Source organism: Gadus morhua, chromosome 1, assembly GCF_902167405.1.
Source record: "Gadus morhua chromosome 1, gadMor3.0, whole genome shotgun sequence".
Classification (NCBI taxonomy): domain Eukaryota; kingdom Metazoa; phylum Chordata; class Actinopteri; order Gadiformes; family Gadidae; genus Gadus; species Gadus morhua.
In genome coordinates, this window is record NC_044048.1 from 20,717,437 (window position 1) to 20,741,436 (window position 24,000).

A 24,000-nucleotide genomic window follows, 5' to 3' on the forward strand; every position below is an offset into this window, starting at 1 on the left:
TGCCTGTCTTCTCTCTTCACTTCACCCCTCCCCCCTCCACCCCTCCCCGCTTCTCCCCCTGCTTCTCCCCCCTCTCCTCCCCTCTCTCCTCTTTGTCATTGTCCACATCTGGTATCAACTGGGCTGGACAGGGGGCCCGGTCCAGGTGGGGGAGGGGAGGGGAGGGGGGAAGGCTTGACCCCACGCCAATTAATCCAGCGTCCAATCACAGCGCAAAGATCTTAATTGGATATTTGGTGGATGCTGTTCAAACCGTTAAGACAGACGGACAGAAATACAGACAGCAGTGTGTCGGTCTCTCCTCTAGGGGGCGCCAGTAGTTACTCCACTAGCCCTCTCTCCTCCTCCTCCTCCTCCTCCTCCTCCTCCCTTTCTCTCTCCTACACCCCCACCCTGACTCCTCTCCCTCTCTCGCCCCAACACCAACCCCCGTTCTCCTCCTCATCCTCCCCCCTCCTCCTTCTCCACTCTCTGCTCCTCTCTTCAACACTACCCCCCCCCCTTCTCTCTCCTCCTCCTCCTCCCCAACACCTCCCTACTCACACACCCCCTCCTCCTCTCGCTCTCCCTCCTCCTCTCTGTACAGCACTACTCATCTCTCTCTCTCCCCCTCCTCCTCCCTCTCCATACTGCCTCTCTCCCTCTCACTCCTCCTCCTGCTGTTTTTATCTTTCTATCGCTCCCTGTCCCCCCTACTCTCGCCCTCCCCTCTGAGAGCGTTCTTCCTTTCCTAACCACTTCCTCTCGCTCGCTCCCTGTGTGTGTCTCTCTCTCTCTATCGGTCGCTCCCTCCCTCCCTCTCTGTGTGTGTGCGTGTCTCTCTCTCTCTATCGGTCTCTCTCTCTCTGTCTCTCGCTCTCTGTCGCTCTCTCTCTCTCTGTCTCTCCCTCCCTCTCTGTGTGTGTGTCTATCTCACTCTGTCTCTCGCTCCCTCCCTCTTTGTGTGTCTGTGTGTGTGTGTGTGTGTGTGTCTCTCTATCGGTCTCTCTCTCTCTCTGTCTGTCGCTCTTCCCTTCCTCTGCCTGAGCAGCCCCTCCCCCTCTCCTGTTCCTCCCTCTCTCTCGCTCTCTCTCTCCGCCTATAACTGGCTATCTTCCTCTCTCCCCCTCTGCCCCATGCCTCCCCCAGCCCTCCCCCTCCAACCCGCCTCTCTCTCTCCCTTCCCCCAGTACCTCTTTTGACTCTCCATTTCTCTCCCGCTCTCTCTCTCTCTCTCTCTCACTCCGCCAGTCTCCCTTTTAGCCCCCCCCTTCTCTCTCCCTCCCTCCCTCCCTCCACCTCCCCCCTCTCTCCCCCTCCTGCGCACTCTGCAGACAAGGCCTGTCTCTCTCTCCCTCTCCAACACTCTCTCCCTCCCCTCCCTCTCTCTTCCTCTCCCGCCCTACCCACCCTCCCCCACCACATCTCTTTCTCTCCCCTCACCACCTCCTCCGTCTCCCCCTCCCCCCTCTCTGCCTCTCAAACCCTCTCCCTCCCCCTCTCCTTTACCACCCTCCCCCCCTCCTCTCACACCCTGTCCCTCCCTCCCCCACCCCCTCTCCTTTACCACCCTCCCCCCCAGCCTCTCTGCCTCTCACACTCTCCCCCACTCAGCCCTACCTCCTCCCTCTTACACCTCTCCCTCTCACACCCCCTCCCTCCCTCCCTCCCTCCCTCCCTCTTCCACAGCTTGCAACAGCATAGCAACACTGCACAGCCAGGCAGGGGGGGAGGGTGCTCTCTCCCCCCCCTCCCGCCCTCTCCCCCCTCCCTCCCTCTCACACAGGGGCAGTTTCCCTCCATTTTAGATTCTCTCCTCTACCACGGAGGCGCAGGGGAGGGGGAGGTGTCATGGCCGCCGCACGCTGCTCCTGATGTCGCCGCTCACCTGTGATGTCACCTGTGACCCCGGGTTACCATGGTGACCCGTCCTGCCAGCCCTCGGGCCTTGGCGACCCAGGGTCGGAGCAGCTCCTGTGTGAGCGTGGCGTGGCGTGGCGTGGCGTGGCGGGCCCCCCCCCCCCCCCCCATCACCTCCAACACCGTCAGGACAACAGGCCCCTTCTGGAGATCACAGCAGATCTCCCTCAAACACGCTGTGGATTCTGTTACATGTGCACTCATGCAAACCTCCCATCATGCAGCTGGGGTCCACCGTGTGTGCATGTGCGTGCGTGCGTGTGAGTGTTTGTGCGTGTGCGTCCACGTGTGTGTGCATGTACGTGCGTGCGTGTGTGTGTGCACTCCTAGATTACAGCCACAGGAGGACTGGGAGCACCACTAGGCTTGTTGTCGACGTGATGAACGAGACTCCATTAAAAACACGACACGCACACCGCCCTACCTGGGCTTTCCTCCTATCGTCCATCACCAGGAGCTCCTCCTAAACGCATCGCCACATCCACACATCATCCATCCGGCTCCTCCTTGGTCTACCGCAAACCTATTAAGACACCTTTACCTCAATCGCGGGGAAATTACGGGAGGGCAGCGATCATGGAAACGAGACCCAGTCCAAACCCATTAGCGCGAGCGTGAACCTGGACCCCTTGAAGGGGATGAATGATGAGTGTCTGAGGACCCCATGGCCGACGTAACAACTCGGGGAAGGGGAAAACCCACAGGCCACCCGGAGCGGCGACGGCAACATGTTGATGACATCAGCTGGCTGGCTACCAGAAGGTATCCACAGAGTAGCTCACGGGAAAGGGGGGGGGGGTCCGCCAACCAGCCTACTGGTTGGAATGGTCTCTCTGGGCAGCTCCCACCTGTGATGTCACAAGTGGCTGGTGACAGACATCAGAAGTGGGCGTGACATCAGAAGTGGGCGTGTCCCTCTGGGAGCTGCCCAGAGGGACACGCCTACTTGTGATGTAACAAGTGGCTGGTTTTTTTAAATGGTGGTGTAATGTGGTGTAAAAAGCTTTGAGAGAAGGCTCATTTTGGTCAACTGGGAGAGATCAATCCCATGCCAGCCCAGAGGTTCTTGGTTCCATCTCCATGTTCTGTAGGATGCCTACATTCTGGACATTTTGAAATGGTCCCCCAAGCTAGGTTTCTTATTTCCCACTCCTGAGCTGCTGTAACGAGTACATTTCCTCAGAGTGGGATTCATAAAGTTCTGCTATCTGATCAACACCCTGGTGGCTCCATAGGGGACCAGCCACTCAGAGGGTGATACTAAGGAAAGGTCCCTCAACATACTCAACACTGAAAATCATAAGCAGAGCCCTGAAAATAATGCATTTTTCAGTTCTATTATAATTGATGCCACGTGTGTCACTAGTGTAAATTGAACTCAAAAACCACAGCGAACCAGGAGGAAGAGGAGGAGAAAACAGAGGAAGAGGCGAGGTTGAGGTCAGCGTGAGAAGCACAATACAGCACTTTATTATTCAGAAAAGCCTCAGTGAAAAATCAAAACAATAATGCAACCAATGTACACCATCCTGAAGATCACAAAGTAAAACACGGCATGGCCTCACAGGGTCAAGTTCTAGGCTGCGTTTTTTATTGGGGTAGGGGGGGGGGGTCGTGACAGTGGGCCACCATCACGGGAGGGCAATATAAAGGTCACATGGTCCACAGGGGTGAGGAGACCAGTAGGGTTAGCTGCTGCGCTAACGAGAAGCTAACGCAACCCACAGAGTGCGCACAACCCCGTTACACAACCTCGTTACACAACCCGTTTCCGCTTCAATAAAACCCAAATCAACTGCAAATTAAAAAAATATATATAAAGGTTAACGGCGAAGAAAAACAAAAAAAGGAAGCAGGAACATTTCTCGTTATTTAAGTTTTGCATTTATATAGATATATTATTTAGCCAAAAAACTAGGGTTTTTTGTTTAAAAAATAAACATACAGAAAAATACCAGCCACCAAAGCAACGATACGGTCTAGGAACCAATGTGGGACAGGAGGCCTAGCATGTACACGGGAAATAGCAAATATGTTAAGTTCATGTATGGCGAGTGTTGTCCAAACATGGCTAAAAAGACTGTACAAATATACACTATCGCTCCGAGCGACGCCACACGAAAACCACCGCATCAGGAGAGTCTGAGCTGGGGGTTGACCCCCGACACTAAGCCCCCCACCACTAGGTGGGCACAGCGACATGAACGAGTGCTTCTGTGTAGCCGAGCATACAGGAGATGTAAGAAATAGTTCCTCAGTGTTTGGTGAAAGGCCCCCCCCCCCCCCCCCCCCCCCCCCCCGCACGGCAAGGGGTTCAAACATCGTATTTAGATTTCAATCTGCTAACGAGGATAGCTTCCGGTTAGCCTCTAAGTCAGTCAGTGCGAACTAAGGCTAGCTTCCGGTTAGCCGCTAGAACAGTCAATGCTAACGGGGCTAGCTTCCGGTGAGCTGCTAAGTCAGTCAACGCTAACTAGGCTAGCTTCCTGTTGGCCACTAAGTCAGTCAGTGCTAACCAGGCTGGCTTCCTGTTTGCCGTTAAGTAAGTCAGTGCTAACCAGGCTAGCTTCCGGTTAGCCGCTAAGTCAGTCAGCACTAACTAGGCTAGCTTCCTGTTGGCCGCCAAGTCAGTCAGCGCTAACTAGGCTAGCTTCCAGTTAGCCGCTAAGTCAGTCAGTGCTAAATAGGCTAGCTTCCGGTTAGCCGCTAAGTCAGTCGGTTCTAAACAGGCTAGCTTCCCGTTAGCCGCCAAGTCAGCCAATGCTAACTAAGGCTAGCTACCAGTTAGCCGCTATGTCAGTCAGTGCTAGCTAGGCTAGCTTTCCGTTGGTCGCCAAGTTGGTCAGCACTAACGAGGCCAGGTTCCGGTAAGCCGCTAGGTCAGGCAAGGCTAACGAGGCTAGCCGCTAAGTCAGTCAGTGCTAACTAGGCTAGCTTCCTGTTGGTCACTAAGTCAGTCAGTGCTAACCAGGCTAGCTTCCTGTTTGCCGTTAAGTCAGTCAGTGCTAACTAGGCTAGCTTCCTGTTGGCCGCTAAGTCAGTCAGTGCTAACTAGGCTAGCTTCCTGTTTGCCTTTAAGTCAGTCAGTGCTAACTAGGCTAGCTTCCCGTTGGTCGCCAAGTCAGTCGGTTTGGATGGCTTTTAGGAAGAGCTCTCTCTCTCGCTCTCCAGAGACACCGCTCAGTGCAGCCCCCGCTGGCCGGGGGATCTCTCCCAGCTCAGGTGAGGCAGAGTCCTCGGCATTGAGTTCATTCTCAAGCTCTCCCTCCTCTCCGTCTCTCTCTCTCTCTCCCTCTCTCTCTCTCTCTCTCTCTCCCCGTGTGTCTGTCTGTGTCTCTCTGTGTCTCTGTGGGTCAGACCTGCTGCTTCCCCAGCTGGGACCGGGTCCTCCCGCTCCGAGCCGACGGTACGAACTTGGGGATGATGATGGGCAGGCTGGCTTTAGCCGCGGGCCGCTCCGCCACGGCCTTCGCCTTCGCCGCGAAGCCGTTCTCCACCGGCGGTGGCGGGGGTGCCGGGGTTGCTCCCCCTCCTTGCTCCTCCTCCTCCTCGTCATCCTCGTCCTCGTCGTCGTCCTCGTCGTCGTCTTCCTCATCGTCGTCGGAGTCTCCGTCCGAGGCGGCCTTGGGGGCCCCCCTCGCCTCCCCTTCCTCCTTGGAGCTGGCCGACGTGTCGTTGCCCTGGCTACCGCTTCCCTCGGCGGGGCTGTCCGAGTCCGACGAGTCGATGGCGATGGGCTCCGACAGGTTCAGGGGCTGGATCTGCTGCAGGGTCCTCTTGATGGTCTCCGTCTGCGGCTCCCGGCCGCGGCCCCCCGGGGTGGCGGGGGCCCCCGGCGCCGTGGCCTTGGCCCTGGGCGGGGTCCTGGACGGCCGGGGCTGGGGGCGGGGCGCCGCCACGCCGTTGGACGCCCGCAGCTCGCCCCGCCTCCGCCGCGCCAGCTCCGACACGCCCACCGAGGTGCGGGAGGTCCGGCTGGGGGCGCTGACGTCCCCGGCGCCGCAGACGGGGGCGAGCGCAAGCCCGTGGGTCAGGCGTCCCGCCTCCAGCGCGTCGAAGCCCAGCAACACGCCGGTGCCCTGCGTCTCGCAGTCCGCCACGCACTTCCTGCGCCGGTTGACGAAGTGGCTGGCGATGTCCGACTTCCAGAGCCACAGGCCGGCCGCCAGCTTCTCCACCTCGCGCCGCGTGGGGTAGGGCTGCTGGTTGAAGTACTGCGTGAGGAAGCCCTTCCGCGACTCGTACGACTCGTCCTCGTGGCCCTTGGGGTCGAGGGCCAGCACCACCGGCTCGTCCGGGTTCTCCACGAAGGTGCCCGGCGGGTGCGCCCTCTTCCCGGGCGGCCCGGGTCTCCTCCGCTTGGGCTCCGGGGGTGCGTCGGCGGCCGCGGCGCCCTCCACGCCCTCGAAGCCGGCCCGCTTCAGGGCGTTGGTCTGGGCCTGCGTGACGCGGGCCGAGGGCGAGGGCCGGCTGTCCTGGCCGTTGGGGGTCTTGCCCACGCCGCGGCAGTGCACCAGGTGCAGGGTGATGGTGGAGGCCGTCATGTTGCTGGTGTACACGCCCAGGCAGTGGATGCACTTGTAGGTCAGCTTCTTCTCCACGGGGTGCACCGTCTGGATCACCTGGTGCCGCTCCCGCAGGTGGTGCGCCAGGGCGTCCGAGATGGGGCCCTTGAGGATGGAGAAGCAGAGCGGGCACAGCGTCTTGCCCACGTCCCTCTTGTAAGGCACGGCGGCCTGGCTGGCGTTCTTGGGCGTGGCGCCGTCGGCGGCCTCTGGGGGCGCCTTGGGGGGCGTCTGTGGCGTGGAGCGCTTGCTGGGCGTCAGGGAGGTGGCGGAGGCGGAGGCGGCGGCGGGGCCGGCCGTGGCGGCGGCCGTGGCGTTGTTCTGGGCGTGGAAGGCCACCGACTCCTCCGGCGCGTCCTTCATGTTGTAGGTGGTCACGATCAGCTGCACGTTCTTGGGGTTCCCCTGCTGCAGGGTCAGGTCGAAGGTCAGGGGAGAGTCAGTGCGGGCGACGAAGGGCTCGTTGGGGTGCGAGTTGCGCATGTGCGCCACCATCTTCTCCACGTCGTTGAAGGTGGCCCGGCAGTGCGGGCAGGAGAGGCCGTGGATCAGCATGTGGTTGAGCAGCGTGTCGCTGGGCAGGTAGCGGTTGCAGTACAGACACTTGCTGGTGAAGTTGTGGATCTTCATGATGTAGTTGGCCACGGCGGGCACCTTCTCCGCCTTGTGCTCCTTCTCAAAGTGCAGGCTGTACACGTTCTCCGGGAACAGCTCGTTGCAGATGGTGCAGATCTTCCACTTCTGCGTGTACGAGTTGCCCAGCACCGAGGAGCCGCCCTTCTTGCCCGCCACCGAGGCCACGGTGGTGGCCGCCGCCTGCACGCGCGCCCCCAGCGGGTTGGCCTTCAGCGACGCGCTCACCAGGCTCCGCATGTTGCCCCCCGTGAGCAGCTGCTTGGCCGCCTGCGACTGCTGCGGCACCGACACCTGGGCGTTCCCGGGCAGCGTGATCCGCACCTGCTGCCCGCCCACCGAGAACGACTGCGTGGCGCCCGCCTTCAGCCCCAGCGTGTTCTGCTTCAGCCCGGCCAGCAGCCCGTGGGCGCCGGGCTTGGACGGGATGACGATGCGGCCCGCGTGCTGCGAGCCCATGGGCCGCGTGGTGGCCATGACGGCGCCCTTTGGCCCCATGCCGATGATGGTCTTGTCGCCGATGGTCTTGGGCATCATGTTGAGGCTGGGCTTGGGCCGCGGCACCACCACGTTGGTGTGGCCGATCATGGCCGTCACCTGGTAGCCGATGCGCTCGTGGTCCTCGATGACGTGCTGCACCAGCGCCTCGTACGTGCGCGGCACGAACAGGCACTTCTTGCAGTGGATCTGGTTGCTGTTGCTGGCGTGTTGGGCGTTGGCGTGGGCGTGGCCGGCCACGGCCCCTGAGGTAGTGCCGTTCTGCGTGGCGGCGGCGGCGGCGGCTGGCTTGTCGCCCGGCTTGGCGAGGTAGGGCTGCGCCACGTGCTGGAAGTGCTCGCGGTAGATGTGCTTGCGCACCACGTTGTACAGGGGGTCCCGGTACGTGCACTTCTTGCAGTAGTACACGGCCTGCTCCACGCTGCCGTCCGCCGTGCGCCGCACCGCGCCGTCCTTCGTCATCATCAGGCCGCCGGCGCCGGCGCCCGTCCCCATGGCGCCGGGCCGGGGGGGGTTGGCGGGCATGTGGAACAGCTTGATGTGGAACTCCAGGGTCTTCTTGTTGCCGTTGTAGGTGCAGTAGGGGCAGTTGAGCAGGATGCGGCTCTCGAAGTCCTCGCTGTGGACGTTGCGGAAGTGGCTCTTGTAGGCCGAGAAGTACTTGGAGGAGAAGGGGCAGCCGGAGCAGCAGAAGGGCTTTGAGCGGTACTCCTGCGGGGGGGGGGGGGGGCAGGCAGAGAGAGAGAGGGGGGGGGGGGGTCATACGCTGGCTTTGCGTTGTGATCGACTGAATGACTAAACGGCCACGCACGTCGAACCAGTTCTTAGCGTGATGCGCGTCTTCTGACCTGATCGACATGTTGATTTTTTTTTGTGTCGCTGTTAGCGTGCTGACGAGGTTCTAAGCGTGACCGCAGTGCAAATAACGATCGGTAAAACGTGTACGCGTGTGTGATGCTCGCAGGTATACCTACATTTACCTGCACTTTGTTGTGGGACGGCTCCCACATACACACGTCGTCCCAGTTGGTGTGCTTAATGTAGATGTCTGGGGGGGTGTAGTCCTTGTAGTCCTGACAGGACAAACAAACAGGAGGATCATCAGTACCACTGTCTATTAGCAGACACTAGTACCCAGAGAGACTTCCAGTGGATTCAGACACATTAAGGGGAGGTCTGGGGTCATCTTGCTCCAAGATGCCTACAGGCAGACTTGTATAGAATTATATTGATGACCTATTCATTTTGAACTCTTGGTTCTAATTCGGAGTACACATTTGAAGGGGGTGATTGTTCTCCCCCGGGTTAGGGTAGATAAAAGCAGCTCAATACCATGTAAAAAATGTTACATAACAGATGACCTAGGCTTAAGAGAGGAGGAAGACTGAGGATTTACCGTTCCCTATAACCATCATCGATAAAAGTTAACTGCTGCACCACATTAAACCCTGTTTATCATGATTTTATTCCCATTTTTTATTTGCCGTGTCTTTCGGAAAGCCTGGCCAAGAGCAGTGTGTACACAGGGATTAAAACTTCTAAATAATGAGCAGGCAGCAGCCAATGCATTAAGGTCGACCAGCCCCCGGGTGAGATGAGAAGGCTGCATGTACAGTGGAAACATCCTGGAGGTGAACGGACCAACACCTGGATGGCGTCCACCTGAGGCGCCATCAGGTAGCATCACATGTGTTCAGGTAGAGCACCTACGCCCTTGATGACTGCCCTGTGTCTAAAGCCCAGCCGAGCGCCATAAGTGGGGTGAACCCGGGACTCTGTACACAGCAGCTAACCTCAGACCGCTGCATGTGTCGCAGGCCGGGCCTGGAACGTTGTTTGACTGATATTCCTACTGACGCTGGAACCAACCAACAATAGACAACAACAATGGATATTTTATTTATTTATATTTATTTATATCTGTATTTTTGCACATCCATCTGCACTGTTTTTATGTATGTTTTATGCTGCTACTGGATACTTGAATTTCCCTCGGGATTAATAAAGTATATATCAATCTATCCATCTAACCGCTGTTTCGTTTCACTCACAATCCCTACAACCCGCTCCCCGGCAACAGTACCGTCGCCATAGTAACACAATTAGCTCCATGGCAACGGAACCAGCTCCATGATAACAGAACCGTCACACCTGCGACAGAACGCGCTCCGTGGCAACAGAACCACGTCCGCAGCAACGGACCCGTCACCATAGTAACAGGGCCGGCTCCATAGCAACAGAACCAGTTGACGGAACGGAACTGTCACAAAGGCCGAACACGCTCTGTAGCAACAGAAACGTTGCCCTAGTAACAGAACCGACTCCATAGCAACCCATTTGGAACCGTAGTAACAGCCAGTGTTTCGGACACGCTGGCTGCCTTTAAGTGACTTAATGCTTGGATTGATTGATTGCTTGTTTAAGTGTTTTGACCTCAGACACAACAGGGGGATCCAATCAGAGCCTGACCACTGTTTAGTGAGCATTAGAACGGATGTGGAGGGCCTCCACGGTGAACCAACTACAGGCCATTCGAGGAACTACAAGCTAATCTCTACCGTGATCCACCTATAGGCCCTCAGAGGAACTACAAGCTAGTCTCTACCGTGATCCACCTACAGGCCCTCAGAGGAACTACATGCAAGTCTCTACCATGATCCACCTACAGGCCGTCAGAGGAACTACATGCCAGTCTTTACTGTGAACCAACTACAGGCCAGTATAGGAACTACATGCTAGTCTCTACTGTGAATCACCTATAGGCCGTCAGTGGAACTACATGCCATTCTCTACTGTGAACCAACTACAGGCCAGTATAGGAACTACATGCTAGTCTCTACCGTGAACCACCTACAGGCCAGTATAGGAACTACATGCGAGTCTCTACCGTGACCCACCTACAGGCCGTTAGAGGAACTACATGCTAATCACTCCAAACACTAGTCTCTCCACACACTAGTCTCTCCACACACTAGTCTCTCCACACACTAGTCTCTTCCCCCTGACCTGCCCAATCCGACCGTCTGTCTGTCTGTCTGTCTCCCAACAGGGACGTGGCTGTGTTGCGTCACCCCGGTGGGTCTTACCTCCAGGTGGTCCCTGCAGAACTCCAGCCCGATGTCTCCCAGGACCCTCTTGACATTCTTGCGAGCTTTGCGCAGGCTGCCCAGGTTGTTGACAGGCAGCTGGAACATCCTGACGCACACCTGGACACAGACAGACACAGAGGGGGGTCAGACGAGGGTGACGGCAGTCGCATCGTTCATACAGCAGCACACCAGACTACAGCACTACATTCGTGTCCCCCTCTGAAACCTCCTGATACACCAGTATACACATGGATGTACTAGGGACGCGTCGCTGAGGACTTCAGGGAGGTCGGTACCAGGGTCCCGCCCACTACAAGGTGTACTGGGGGACGTTTTTAGTTGACCAAAATGAAAGGCAATTTTGATAACGTTCACATGTGGCCACTCCAAGCACTTTTAAAACTAGGGCTTTACCTTCACCCATTCACACGCACAGTCATTCACCCAGTCACAAACCCAGTCGCCCAGTCATACACCGATGGCGACGTCAGTTATGCAAGGCAACAGCCAGCTGGTCGGGAGCAGCAAGGGCCAGCCACCCAGCTCGGAGGATCAGGGGCTCGAACTACCAACCTGCTCTACCTGCCGGGCGAATGCCGCCCTCGCACGTTGAGCGCCAAGCCACCCCGCTAGTGTTACTATTGAGTAAATGGTACGCTGCACAGCCGAGGGTCAGAAGACACACCAGACATGGTTTCAAGTGATGGACCTGTTCGCTGTACTCCAATAAGTACACCCGTTTCTCTTAGTTCAGAATGTGGCGAGCAAAGTAGTGCTAGACTTAAGGTCATAAACCTCCCATCTTGGCTCTACAAATCCATAGATCCAAGATGGTTTGAGAAGGACATCTGAGAACATGCATTGTCTACCCTAACCCTAACACTGTCTAAACCCTACCTTCTCCTGAATGACCCGTCTCTGTACAGTCTATCCCCTACCTGCTGCCTAATGACCAGTCTCTGTACTGTCTAACCCGTATCTGCTCATTGATGACTGGTTATTGTAATGTCTAACCCCTGCCTGCTGCTTAAGGCCTAAAAAATTTTTTTGTTTGGTTCCGGTTTCCGACCGACCCTGTCAATTTATGTGCGACCCAAATTATTTTATGAGTTTTATAAAAAAAAAAAAAAATTTTTTTTTTTTTTTTTAATGTAATTACGTTTTGGTACAGCACCTCTATAATTACGTTTTGGTACAGCACCTCTTCATTCTGTACAAGGATGAGCGAATTTTCTCGTTTTTAAATGAAAACAACCTACCTATCATTCGCTGCCGCTGGAAAAAATAAAATAAAAAAATAAAATAAATTCCCTACCTACCCATGACCTCAACTGACAACCAACAGGAACCAAACTTTTTTTTTTTTTAGGCCTAATGACCCGTCTCTGTATTCACCGTCTAACCCCTAACTGCTCCTTAATGACCCGTCTCTGTATTCACCGTCTAACCCCTACCTGCTCCTTAATGACCCACCTCTGTAATCAATGTCTAACCCCTAACTGCTCCTTAATGACCCGTCTCTGTATTCACTGTCTAACCCCTACCTGCTCCTCAATGACCTGTCTCTGTATTCACTGTCTAACCCCTAACTGCTCCTCAATGACCTGTCTCTGTATTCACTGTCTAACCCCTACCTGCTCCTCAATGACCTGTCTCTGTATTCACTGTCTAACCCCTACCTGCTCCTCAATGACCTGTCTCTGTATTCACTGTCTAACCCCTACCTGCTCCTCAATGACCTGTCTCTGTATTCACCGTCTAACCCCTACCTGCTCCTCAATGACCCGTCTCTGTATTCACTGTCCAACCCCTGCCTGCCTCTTTAAGGGTCTTGCGAGGGGGGAGTTATTGCAGGAAGAGAACCGTGGGTCCATGAGTGAGCTGGATAGAGGAGTGCCAGTCTGACTGTGGTGTTGGACTACAGTCAGACAACCTCAGCGTTATCTAAAAGATTTGAGTGGAGGAAGGTTGAGGCTAATGACGATGGGGAAATGTCCTGCACGAGACTTCAGAGTGAGACTTGCCCCTTGAGCGAGACTTGGTTAGACACTAGAACAACCAGACAGAATCAAGCGAAAGGTCAAAGATAAAGTTGTATTTCCTAACTGATCGGTTCCATAATGTTATCAGACGTATATAATAAGCCTGTCAGTGGCCGGACAACCTGTATTGATGGGGCGCCATTGCCCCAAACAGATACAGGGCAGCACATCTCATGGCTGATATTGTAATAATGTCAAAAACTCTCCATAAACACAATCGTTGTTTAGACCAAAAAAAACTCCGGTTGGAAAAACCTGAAGTTATCCTTTAAGGGCCTGCTCTGTTTTCACTGTCCAACCCCTACTTTCTCCTGACGAGCCGTCCCCGTGTCCATTGTCCAACCCCAACCTGCTCCTTAATGACCCGTCTCTGTACTGTCTAACCCGTATCTGCTCCTTATTGACCCGTCTCTGTAGTCAATGTCTACCACAACATGCTCCTTAATGAACAACCTCTGTAGTCACTGTCTAACCCCTATCTGCTCCTTAATAACCTGTCTCTGTACTGTCCAAGCTGCTCCTTAATGAAGCGTCTCTGTACCGTCTAACCCCTACCTGCTCATTTATGACCCTTCTGTGTACTGTCCAAGTTCAACCCCAACCTGCTCCTTAATGACCCATCTATGTAGCCACTGTCTAACCCCTACCTACCCCTTAATGACCCGTCTCCGTGTTCAGCTCGAAACCATTTGGATAAAACCCAGGTTTAATTGGCTAAAATGTATTCAAAGTGCGTGCCACTTGGCACCTGACCACAGCAGCTCAGAAGGCAGAGATGAGACAGCTGTTGTCTGCCATATGTGGCAACAAGTGTGTCCCCAACATCTGCTGGTGGCAGTTACATCTGGACTAGGGAGGGAGAGCTGTTTGTTGTCGTCAGCGGAGACGGAAGGGGTCAACGCACAGGAAGGGACGGGGGTTCGACTTCATAATATCACCGTGTCTGACCAGCGATGGCTGAGGGGAGAGCTGATGGTGTAAGGTTGAGTGTCCAGTGTCCACCAGTGTGATGATGGATGTATGACTGATAGATCAGCCTACCCAGTGCCCTCAACCTATAGTACTTTTACGAAGCTCAATCTCTTTGTGTCCTCACGCTAGATTACCAGACGGAAAATAGCACTAATTGGCCCATTTGGCCCGGATTGGTCGACAGACCCAATTAATGATTTCAAACATAAACTCATGGCAGGTCAAAGGTCAAAAATGAACGTCGACCCCCCAAACACGGCAGTAACAACAAACAGTGCACCACTATTTAGGTTCCCAGGCCAGACTTCCCCTCTGGAGACCATGAGAAGCCAGCCCAGATGAAGAACTACACCATGGGGTTACTATACTAGCTAGTCCACGAGACAGCCGTCTTCTGACGACGTCCCTTCTGTCTGTCTGTCTGACTGACTTCCTATCCGTCTGTCTGTCTGTCGGGCACACAGACAAACAGGAAGGAGTGGGTGGGTGGATGAGTAAAGAGAGCGCGAGCGAAACCCTCCCTTCCTCCCTCCCTCCCTCCCTCACTGCGGCCTATTCCCCCCATAGTCTGTAGATGGCGCTAGCGAGTACAGCAGCCTCCATTATGTAAGCTCCTCTGGCCTTGCAGAGCACTCACAGAATGGCGCCTCCTATTGAGGCAGTAGAGGCCTCGACAATACGTACGCAGAGCTGGGGGGGGGGGGGGGGGGGAGAGAGAGAGAGAGAGAGAGAGCGAGAGAGAGAGCGAGAGAGCGAGAGAGCGAGAGAGCGAGAGGTTGGGAGAGCGAAGGGAGGGAGTGGAGGGAGGGGGAGGGGGGAGGAGGGAGGGAGGGGGATGGGAGGACAGCGAGAGAGAGAGACTGGTTGACAGAGAGCAGGGAGGGAGGGCGAGGGTGAGAAGGGGGAGGAGAGCAAGAGAGAGACGGGTTGAGAGTGAGACTGGTTGAGGGAGGGAAGGGGAGAGGGAGGGGAGAGGGGGAGCGAGAGAGACTGGTTGAGAGAGAAACTGGTTGAGGGAGGGAGGGGGAGAGTGAGGAGAGCGAGAGAGACAGAGAGAGACGGGTTTAAAGCAGGGAGGGAGGGAGGGAGGGGGTGTGAGAGGAAGGGAGGGTGAGAGTGGAGGGGGGAGGGGGGGTTGAAAGGAAAGCAGAGGACGAGAGGAGTGAGAGAAGGCGAGGGAAAGGGAGGGGGTGGAGAGTAGGGGGGGGAGGAGGGAGAGACAGATGCATGGAGGAGAAGAGAGGGCGGGTGAGAGAGGGAGAGAGAGCAGAGGGGGAAGGGAGGCAATCAGAGGGAGGGGGAGAGGAGGGAAAGGGTGAGGGGGTGGGGTGAGGAGGAAAGGAGACGAAGGGGGAGGGGGAGGGTGAGTGAGCAGGCAGGAGAGGGAGAGAGGGAGGGAGGGAGGGGGAGATAGAGAGGAAGGGAGAGCGCGAGAGCAAGCATGAGGGGAAGGGAGGGAGGGAGAGAGAGCGCACATGAGGGGAAGGGAGGGAGGGAGGGATTGAGAGTGAGCATGAGGGGAAGGGGGGAGGGAGGGAGGGAGGGAGAGAGCGAGAGCAAGCATGAGTGGAAGGGAGGGAGGGAGAGCGAGAGCAAGCATGAGGGGGAGGGAGGGAAGGAGAGTGCGAGAGCAAGGGAGGGAGGGAGTGTGAGGGAGGGAGGGAGCTAGGGAAGGAGAGTGTGAGTAGGAATAAAGGGAGGGAGAGTAGGAAGGAATAGGCCTGAGAGAAGCTTGTTCTTTTACCTTTACAGCGACCAGGCCACAGTTTGTACGCGCCTTACCTCCACGAGAACACGACTACCTGAGCACTGCACCCTGGCATGTTGACAACCCACTGTTTTGGGGTGAAGACCAGGGCTGCTGGTATCAATATAGCCCGTTTATGTCCCCATTGTATACACAGCTTCTCGGACGGGCTACCTCTGTTCAGCCTGGGGCGTTCCAATTAATCCTCCATACACAGCGGGGTTAGGCTAGGTGTGTCAATTGACGACACACCTGTCACGGTTTAACACAACAGGGGTGCGTCTTGTGTGTGTTTGTGTGTGTTGGGTGTGTGTGGGGGGGGGGGGGGGGAGAGGTCCACTACTGGACCTAAACAGCTGACATCACGGTTCACCCCAAATGTATTTGCATACAGCATCAGGTGTGAGCTGCCTGATCACTACACTGTCACCTGTGCACGCGCATGGAGTTTAAATACACACTGGACCGGATCGTGACCGCGCGTCGTTTGTTTATTTAAGGGGAACACACGCAGACCGACAAGTCCGTCTCACCCGGGCCGGGGTCGTCCGGGAAAATGAATGAAAGACCTGTACTACAACTGTTTTATAATCACGTATACACGCACAACTACATTGGCAAACAATCCATGACAGCCCCAATAGTCAGCCTTTCGATATAACACGTTATAAAGACTACAGGTCAAGTGGTCCGTGGTCAGCCCATAAGGCCGACGGGAAAACCAGACCACGGTCAGCCTGGTTCTGGAAGTGAGCCAATACCAATCTGTCAATACGCGGATCGATAGGTGTGATCAGGAGACGCTGCTTCTGACAAAGAGGAGCAGCGGTAGCGCGCTAGGTTAGCTTGCTAAGCTAACTCCTACCACCAGAGACGTGGGGGACAGGCTGCTATTGTGTGTTTATCCCGTGATGGTGTCGTTAAAGCGCACAGCAGAGGTCCGGGTGGCGTTGTGGCCCGCCCGGGGGTTAGACCCCGACCACACCGGGACCCGGCACAACTTATCCGGACTAACAAGTCCCTTAACTTGGACTAGGTGAAGCTAACTGAACTAGCGACCCGGACCGGTAGGGAACACTAGCCCCGTGGCTAACACCACCACTCAAGACAGCTGTAAACATGAATAATATCGATATATTAATAATCCTAAAGAACTATAAGGATACTCCACCTGCTTGGAGGTCCAACTCGACTCAGGTCCGGCTGTTGTTCCGTCCTTCCTCCAGAACAGCGGAGAGGGTAAATAATCAACCCGGACTTTCGTGTCCTATCCCCGGCTACGTGAAGACGGAGCCACCGCCGACCTGAGCTCCTCTCCTCCGCCGCCTTTCCTATCTCCTCTCTCGGGTTATTCTCCTTCTTCTGGACGCTCAAACCATGCCCAGGTCGTCCAGTATCCGCTGTCCCTTGTCGGCTGGTTGTGGGCAGGGTTTTCTTCCAGTGATTAGAAAACAACTAAACTCGCTCCGCGGTGGACGTGTGGAGCGGGGCTGTGGTAGTGTGAGCGCTGCTGGCTGATCCGTCCCCCATTCTCTCCCTCCTCCCGACAGACAATACAGAAGCGACCAGCCTGGAAACCACCAGCTCCAAGCTCCAAAATGGCGCAAATAAAGTGCGGAAGTGACGTGTTTTAATTAACATAACAATCTAATTCGTCAGATACTCGTGATGGTTTTCCGTCGTGAAACTTAATTGGGAATTTTCTTAAATTCAACATTGAAGTTATTCTCCGAATTTACGAATTATTTCGTCCAAAGAAAATCCGTGGTGCCGTATACCGTGCTGGATCCAAGCGGGTAAACAAGCCTATGTTGTAGTACCAACGGTTTTCCAATGGTAGGCGTCCTTTTCTTGTGACTGAGCGCATGCGCCGCACAACGACATCTGGCGCCCTCCCATCGGATGGATACACTGCCTCCGCACTCACGCGGGGCCTCAGCACTTCACACGTCGGAGGGGTATCTGGGCTGAGCGGCCTGTAGGTGGCGCTGCAGTGGTCCTGTGTGACGTGCTGATAAGCCGACCGGGACTACCTTCTGAACTGCTGCTTGGGGCATGGGAGGCCGTAAGAACACGAGTTTACACTGCCGTTGCAGGTTTATTTGTATTTGTGTGTGTGTTTAGTGCCGTGTGTGTGTGTGTGTGTGTATCGCTCACACACACACACACACACACACACACACACACACACACACACACACACACACAGGTGAATAGTGTGTGAGGGCACTAGTTAAATTAGTTCTTAGGGGTGTTTGTGTGAGAAGAGGGTGGAGTGTGTGTGTTTTTGTGTGTGTTTGTGTGAACAGATGCTAAAAGTGACCTAAGTCTAAAGAATGACCTCTTTTTATTTGAGAAGCTCCAGCTGTTCATCCACTAACTAGGACAGCTCACAGAGAGCAATTAGAAATTAGCATTTTATCATTTAGCAGACACTTAACTAAGTGGATTTAGTCCTTAAGGAGCAGGTAGGGGTCAGGGGTCATCTTAAGTTTAGCCCTACTACTTAGTAAGGGTTAGGGTCACTGGGGGGGGGGGGGGTGAGTGGGACACTCACCATCAGACTATCCGGCTCCCCAGCGAGAATTCCTACTCCTGGATTATCAACTATAGTATTAATATCCTGTGCCGACATTAGCTAAGAGTCAAGGCCACCTCTATAGGCTGATTGACCCACTCAACCTCCACCCCCCCCCCCCTCATAGTTATCACACGCCCCTCAACCTGAACTGGTGAACAGGAGGACGGCAATACAGAGACTTCAACCCCATCCGCTAGGAAACAACACAGCCCATAAACCAAAAGCAAGAGAGGCGTAAGAAACTTGAGTTTATTAACGTCTGTACACACACAGCGTCGGTGACGGCGGGACCCTGACTGGCTCCGGAGCTGGGGTCAGACCCGCAACCTCTCAGAGCCCAGCTCAGATTGTCTGCTGTGTTTGGAGAAAAAACAATACATAGAATCGTATTCTAATTTAAATGTACAATCCAGCACATTCACAGGCGGTCCCTGTAACCCTTACATGTCACACACACACGGTTTATTAACGTCTGTACCCACAGCGGTCCCTGTAACCCCTTACATGTCTCACACACACACACACACACAGTCCTCGTTACCACGGTGACCACTGCGGCAGGACAGTGCTCGGGTCTCACTATCGGGCAGGAAACTAAGAACCGTCTCGACCGCTGCCCCCCAACCAGCACCAACACAGGGGATCCCCATCCTGGCGCGCTTCTTGTATGGGTTACGCTATACACATGAATGTTTTTCCCACATTTCTACGAACACAGATCTATAGAGCCGCAGAGGACAGAGTGTGGACAGCGGGGGCGGTCAGGTGGTCGCGAACAGGGTGAGCAGGCCTTTCAGGAACGACACGATTTCATTGCCCCCCAGCTTGGACTCTCCGTACACCCGGTCCACGAAGGAGATGGGCACCTGGGGATTCAGAACATTGACCAGAGGTCAGAGCACCCGTGAATACCAGCCAGTCAATAAGCAGCTTCTAATCGCACCTCTGCATCAGTGCAGTTCAGCTGACTGGAACCTGGTTTTGTACTGTCCTATTAGGACCTACGATAGTTTAATGGTGTGTGTGTGTGTGTGTGTGTGTGTGTGTGTGTGTGTGTGTGTGTGTGTGTGTGTGTGTGTGTGTGCGCGCACGCAGTTTCTTGTGGTTTTTACTACTTTTATTATGGATGGTTATGATTATGGCTAATAATAAGTTATTGATATGATATTAGAGATATGATCTGCTGACCTCTCCAATGGAGTAGTCGAGCTGCCGGGCACGGATGATCATCTCCATCTGGAAGACGTAACCCTTGGAGACGCAGCGTTCGATCAAACCCTCCAGAACCTTCCTCTTGTACAGCCTGGGACACACACACACCAGGAATGAACACACGAAAACACACACACACACACCAGGACTAAACAAACACACACACGTCAGGAACAAACACACCACACACATTCATCGGACTAAACATACACACAACCACACACACACATGCGCAGGACTTAACACACACACTTCTGCCCTAAAGCCTGCGTCTAACAGCATAGTGGCATAAAAACAGCACAATAATAGCAATGTATAATGTGTCTTACTCTTCACACACGTAAAGAGCTTGCAGTGCCTCTAGTGGCCAAACAACACATAGGCGGGCAGTGGATTCCGTGCACTGGACCCCTGCCCCACCCACCTGAAGCTGCCGGTCAGGTCGGACGCCCCTGGTCTCAACAGAACCTGGGTCACGAAGTTGGCTCCTCGGCTGAGATAGAGTAGACACGTCATACAAGATTAAAACTTATTAAAACTTATTTATATTGAAAGTGCGACTACAGAGGGACTAATATTAGCTGAAAGGATCTTGTTCTAATTATGTCAAACGCAGCACCATTGGTTGATGCAACCGTGATTTAAGTGTCGTTTATTTCTTCTTGTAGTGCTTTTCTGTGCTTGTTCATGTCAGTTGAAATCGGAATTAGGCTTATATAATAAGAGGGGTAGGAAAAAGTCCATATTTGGTCACCTGATGAGTTTCCTGCGAAGATCCCAGCCATAAACGCCCCCATCGCCTTGGTAACGAGTCCCCGAAACCAGGTCGTAGTCCCCCTCCTTCTGCTTCCTGTTCACACACACACACACACACACACACACACACACACACACACACACACACACACACACACACACACACACACACACACACACACACACACAGTCAGCAGCATTAGCTTTAGCTCAGGTTAGCTCAGGATGACATAACCTATATTATATATATGGTACATGCTGTAATCCAACATGAGGACTGACAGTAAAGGAGAAGGGAGAGAGACTTACTCTATGAACTCTGGGATGAATTTAGGCTGAAAGCAAATAGGAAAAACAGCCATCAAATCCCATATCAAAACCCACTATACAGAGCAAAGATTCAACTGTTAAGAGAAAAAAATGATATTATTCTATACTATACTTCTCTTTATACTATGCAGTTCAGTAATATTGTACTGGTCTAGTACACAGAAATAATACAAAGTTAACATCCAAACTTTCTCCAGTAGTGTTGGGAAAGAGGCAGTGAGACCAACAGGTCTGACTCCTGAACGCACTAGCTTGGTGTTTTAAACCCAGTGCAACTCTACTCACATGATGGGAGAGATCAGCGTCCATGATGAAGATGAAGCTCCCCGTGGCGTGTTTGATGCCGTGGATGTAGGCAGTGCCTTTAAAAGGAGCGTAAACACAGACAGCGATGGTGAGGTGGCCGTACAGATGTAAACACGACCTGGACGTTAGTGATGATATTGTTAACTTGCTTTAAGTTTGGACGGTTCTTAGTCTAACTTGTATGCTGCTTTGGATAAAGTGTCTGCCACATGTAATTGTTTCAAATTGAGGACCTCTCTCTTGATGGTTCTACTGAGTTTTTACTCTCAAATAGGAAGAGTTAGAAAATCTGTACAGTTTTATTAGGGACAACTACTCTGTATCCACTGAAATGTAGAATCAGTACTCACCCAAGCCTAGTTTCTTCGCCCTGGGCCTCAAAAGCTGAAAGCAAAGAGTAAACAAGACTTTACCTCAGCCAAACATATTTTAAAAGAAGTACACAATGTTGGTTTCATAAATTCGACTCACAATCTTGTCCTCTCCATAGATCTTCTGCAACTGCTCCGCAACCTCCAGCGTTCCGTCTGGGCTTCCGTCGTCGATGACTATAATCTCGTAATCATAACCACTGCAAACCCAAATAACCCGATCAGGTAAACGTCGCCCTGACACCAGGCACGAAGGAGGTGTATTTCATTCAGATCTTCAGGTTGAGGCTCGACACACGGACTTTAGCAGCTAATTAAGACATTTGTTGCTCTTCAGAGCTGAAAGGTGTAAGGACAGCTCATCAATCGGCTCCGGATCCTCAGCTGACCAGCACATCAACACAGTCTGACACTAAACCTCCTGAGGCCTGCTCACCTTTCCCCGAAGTACTTCACCAGCAGCCACACGATGAGGGGCAGGTTCTCCCGTTCGTTGTACGTGGGTAACAAGACAGTGTATTTCTCCCCATCGCCCCGGCTCCGTGTTGACGTTCTGCTGGCCATGGTGCTGCTACCGCGGTGCCGCCGTGTGACGCTGAGGCCGGGGACGTCATGAGTAGCGACGTCACTTCCGGTTCACCCATTTCAAAGTAAAAGACCAGCATCAGGCGCATCAAAGAATGGATGTCATTTACGAACGAGAATCAAAGCCATAGCTATTTCAAACCTATTGTATTTGGTTTATGTTTCACAAAGTCGATAAAAGAAAAGAAATATAATGCACAGTCGCTATATTAAGGCCATTGACCAATTTGCTTGGTTGACCTTGGGCAACTAGGCTTATCACAATTAGTAAGATTACAAAAAGTATTCAGAAGTAGTTTTGTGTGAACAAAAAATGTTTAGACAACCTTTTATTATTGCTTTGATACATGAAGACTATACCATGGTGGAAACTGTCTAGTAAACCCCAATAGCTTTGATTAATACAATTGATTTTGGATAAGAATATGTTTTTATTGTACCTAAGTTAACTTAAATGATTTGAATATATGATGGGATACAGCTCAATCTTAAATATACACTAATGGAAACAATCTTTCGATGTCCAATAAGCCAAAAATAGAAATAGGTCCAAATAACCTTATAATAAGTGATTTTAATAAAGCAGTCCAGAATTGTAAACATAGATTATCAAGATAATAACACATAGAAATAGCAACAGATAATGAAATTATCGGGGAACGTTAACACAATATACAAATTCCTCATACACATACTACAGGCATTATCACAGTTTCATTTATGTCAAAGAAAACATACTTTTTATGAAAGAACAAGGAGCACACAGGCTAGTTTAAAGGAAATATAAGAGTACATCTTATATAAAGGAATATCTACTTAATGTGAAAGTATACAAACTTCTACACCAATAAAAGAACACACACTTTATATAAAAGTATACCTCTTTATATGAGGAACAAATACTTTGTACATGACACAAAATAGCATGTACTTAACATAGTATTTATATAAAATAGCACTTTTGATATAAAATTATATTTACTTTATATGAAACATATCTCTTATATAAAAGAGCATGTAGTATATATATAATAAAATGCACTTTTCATTTTCAGTGTTGAGGCAGTGAGGTTAGAGAAAGGAATGTAGTTAGGGAGTTGAACTCTTTACTTTGGTACATGTTACAGTGCATGTCTATATTTCTATATATATATACATATATATATTTATATCAACATCATCAGAGATAAATACAAAATATAGAACATTTCAGTGCGAAGATGGTTTACTTTCATACAAGTGAAACTCATTCACAATTTGAAAAAACTCAGCATGTCAGAATGTTTGCTCAGTGATAGAAAATAATAAAACTGCTGTCCTCCGTTTAATAGGTCTACGATTATTTTAGATAGGCCTGTTTTTCGGTCACAGGTCCAACGTCTTCTTCTGCGGTGCTTTTATCAGCTGCTCCGGCCCTGGCCCCCACACCCCCCCCAGCGGAACCTTCGAAGCCTCCACCGGAGGGACCCTTACGGGGGCTGCACCTTCCTGTTGTGGTCGCGGCGGTGGCAATAGCTTCTTGCTGCTCAGGGCTGGTATCCATAATTGGGGTCTGAGAAGAGACAAGCAAATGAGAAAAAGAGATTTACAACGACCACGAATAAACAAAAATAATATACATACGTTAAATAGTCAGATATGAAAATAGTCTAATCTCAAATCTCATTCTACAATATTTATATTCATGAATATCATTTGAGTATAATAATCTAATATCATTATACATGTAATGTTATTATTATGAATCATTAGGTACCAGAGATCATTGAACGTCAAACGTACCAATCCATAATGTCTAACAATGTGGTGAAGTGTTCCTACCGGCTTGCTGTACGTTGCCCTGGCAACCGTTGGCACTGTCACACACCCCGGGGGGGCCAACCTCTCCGGGCTGGCCAGAGGCCCCTAGGATACCTGGGGGCCCCAGCTTACCATCCTCCCCCCGGGGCCCGGGGGCTCCCAGCTTAGATTCACCTGCTGAACCTATACACACACACACACACACACACACACACACACACACACACACACACACACACACACACACACACACACGCAAACGCACACACATTCACACACACACACACACACACACACACACACACACACACACACACACACACACACACACACACACACGCAGGCAAGCACACAGCAAGCTCAAACACACACACATTTCTCACACACACACACACACAAAAATACACACGCACACACACACAGACACACACACAGTAGACACACGCAAACAACACACGCACACATGTACTCAGTAACTCCGAATTTTTTTTTTTATAAAAGCTAAAACATGTTTATAATCTCTGCATTACAGAAAATCAATTAATTCATAATTTGTCATTTAGCATAAAGTTATCCTTGCGGACGTTGGGGATCGAACAGGCGAGCCCCTGGCC

The 24,000-nt window shown here is 52.5% G+C and overlaps 4 protein-coding genes across 7 annotated transcripts in view; all 4 read right to left on the reverse strand.

Moving 5' to 3' along the window:
* The window catches only part of pard6b (par-6 partitioning defective 6 homolog beta (C. elegans)), an 11,388-nt gene extending 9,041 nt beyond the window's left edge, over positions 1–2,347 (reverse strand). The window contains exons 1-2 of the mRNA XM_030352291.1: positions 2,324–2,347; positions 1,897–2,043 (exon numbers count right to left, since the gene is read on the reverse strand). Coding sequence (XP_030208151.1) covers positions 1,897–2,043; positions 2,324–2,347 — 171 coding nt within the window. The remainder of the gene's footprint in view (positions 1–1,896; positions 2,044–2,323) is intronic.
* Positions 2,348–3,334: 987 nt separating this feature from the next.
* Positions 3,335–17,321, reverse strand: adnpb (activity-dependent neuroprotector homeobox b). 2 transcript variants are annotated; one of them, XM_030365995.1, is made up of 4 exons: positions 16,617–17,321; positions 10,682–10,801; positions 8,576–8,668; positions 3,335–8,306 (listed from the first exon to the last, which is right to left on the reverse strand). In XM_030365995.1, exons 2-4 carry the CDS (start codon positions 10,787–10,789, stop codon positions 5,253–5,255), a joined length of 3,255 nt encoding a protein of 1,084 aa, XP_030221855.1. In that variant the 5' UTR covers positions 10,790–10,801; positions 16,617–17,321; the 3' UTR covers positions 3,335–5,252. The 2 variants fall into 2 exon arrangements, with proteins under 2 accessions (XP_030221855.1, XP_030221847.1); XM_030365987.1 differs by having other exon boundaries at positions 8,570–8,668; positions 16,617–17,313.
* A 934-nt stretch (positions 17,322–18,255) lies between these two features.
* dpm1 (dolichyl-phosphate mannosyltransferase subunit 1, catalytic) lies at positions 18,256–21,615 on the reverse strand. Its single transcript, XM_030367125.1, has 9 exons — positions 21,438–21,615; positions 21,102–21,201; positions 20,981–21,014; positions 20,610–20,686; positions 20,304–20,329; positions 19,993–20,088; positions 19,663–19,731; positions 19,215–19,329; positions 18,256–18,892 (listed from the first exon to the last, which is right to left on the reverse strand). The coding sequence occupies exons 1-9, from the start codon at positions 21,563–21,565 to the stop codon at positions 18,788–18,790; spliced, it is 750 nt and encodes a 249-aa protein (XP_030222985.1). The 5' UTR covers positions 21,566–21,615; the 3' UTR covers positions 18,256–18,787.
* A 525-nt stretch (positions 21,616–22,140) lies between these two features.
* The window catches only part of LOC115550647 (collagen alpha-1(XX) chain), a 32,900-nt gene continuing 31,040 nt past the window's right edge, over positions 22,141–24,000 (reverse strand). For all 3 annotated transcript variants that reach the window (XM_030365887.1, XM_030365878.1, XM_030365896.1), the window contains 2 exons: positions 23,408–23,569; positions 22,141–23,138 (listed from right to left, as the gene is read on the reverse strand). In XM_030365887.1, the coding sequence (XP_030221747.1) occupies positions 23,113–23,138; positions 23,408–23,569 (188 nt within the window). In that variant the 3' untranslated portion in view covers positions 22,141–23,112. The remainder of the gene's footprint in view (positions 23,139–23,407; positions 23,570–24,000) is intronic.